This window comes from Octopus bimaculoides, chromosome 11 (genome assembly GCF_001194135.2).
Source record: "Octopus bimaculoides isolate UCB-OBI-ISO-001 chromosome 11, ASM119413v2, whole genome shotgun sequence".
NCBI classification, from domain to species: domain Eukaryota; kingdom Metazoa; phylum Mollusca; class Cephalopoda; order Octopoda; family Octopodidae; genus Octopus; species Octopus bimaculoides.
The window spans coordinates 72,441,035-72,442,360 of record NC_068991.1 but is presented as its reverse complement, the minus strand read 5'-3'; the positions used below and the strand labels follow the sequence as shown (position 1 = coordinate 72,442,360).

General features: G+C 34.8%; 1 protein-coding gene across 10 annotated transcripts in view; it reads right to left on the bottom strand.

Annotated features, from left to right (window-relative positions):
* The window catches only part of LOC106875082 (serine/threonine-protein kinase BRSK2), a 305,025-nt gene that overhangs the window by 143,206 nt on the left and 160,493 nt on the right, over positions 1 to 1,326 (bottom strand). For all 10 annotated transcript variants that reach the window (XM_052971926.1, XM_052971931.1, XM_052971927.1 and 7 more), the window contains exon 5: positions 287 to 403. In XM_052971926.1, coding sequence (XP_052827886.1) covers positions 287 to 403 — 117 coding nt within the window. The remainder of the gene's footprint in view (positions 1 to 286; positions 404 to 1,326) is intronic.

The window sequence follows — 1,326 nt, the reverse complement described above, 5'->3', positions numbered from 1 at the left end:
TATATATATATATATATATATATATATATATATATATATATAACTTTTTGCTTTGTAAACCATATCTTGATTCATTCCTGTAACTTGAAGAATATTATAAATAGTGGTAAAAAATTTCTTGAACTATTCAAGTTTTACTTTTCAAAAGTAACAATTGTTACTATTCGAAAATTTATAGAAAGATTTATAGAAAACAAAACAAGACAAAAAAAAAAGAGAGAGAGAGAACACATGGGAAAAATTTTTTTGAATTCTTTAAATAGTAACAGTTGGAAGAACTTCTTACCCACAGCTTGTTTCCAGCATTGACCCTTCAACTTGTAACGATGCCATTCCGAAATCTGCGACTCTAATATTATTCTTTTCATCTAAAAGCAAATTTTCTGGTTTTAAATCTCTGTGACTGAAAAAGATAAAGGAACAATTTTAAATCCTTAATGAATGACATAAGTAAATAAACAAATAAATAGATCGCTATCACCGTAATTATACATTTGCTTGTTATTTTGTTTAATGTCTGTCTGGATAAAACGCAAAGATGACTCCAGTGGGATTTGAACTCAGAATACAAGGGGTTGGAATAAATTTTGCAATGCATTGTATTTGACACTCTAACAACTCAGCTAATTCATCCTTTTACTCACATATAGAAATTCCACAGGAGAAAAACCTTCTGCAATAAATGTCTGTTATTATAATTGCCTAGATGAGATTACAAAGGACCAAGGTACCTGGCGCTTTGCTGTACTCAAGAAGACCTGTTCTCCACAGCAGAAGTGTTAAGGCCGGTTCCCCCCCCATGGTGAAAAGGATTGGTCTGCAAGAGTCCTGTGCCGGTGCCATGTAAAATGCACCCAGCACACTCTGTAAAGTGGTTGGCGTTAGGAAGGGCATCGAGGTGTAGAATCCAGGACAAGTCAGATTGGAACTTGGTGGTACAGCTCTCCAGCCTGCCACCAACTCTGGCTAAACCGTCCAACCCATGCCAGCATGGACAACAGATGTTAAATGATGATGATGATGATAAGATAAATTAGCAGAATCATTAGAGCACTGGACAAATTGCCTAATGTTATTTCTTTTGGCTCTATACATTCTATTTTGCATTTTATACCTTTGGAGCCAATAAAACAAGGTACCAGTCATATATTGGGGACCGGTGGTATTTCTTCTGGCTTTATACATTTTAAATTCAAATCCTGTTGACTTCAACTTTGCCTTTCATCCTTTTGGCGTTTTAGAAGATAAATAACTAGGGCCCAATGGTATTAACCAAAACACCTCCTTTAAAAACTTTCATCCTTCTGGGGTTTTAGAAGATAAAGC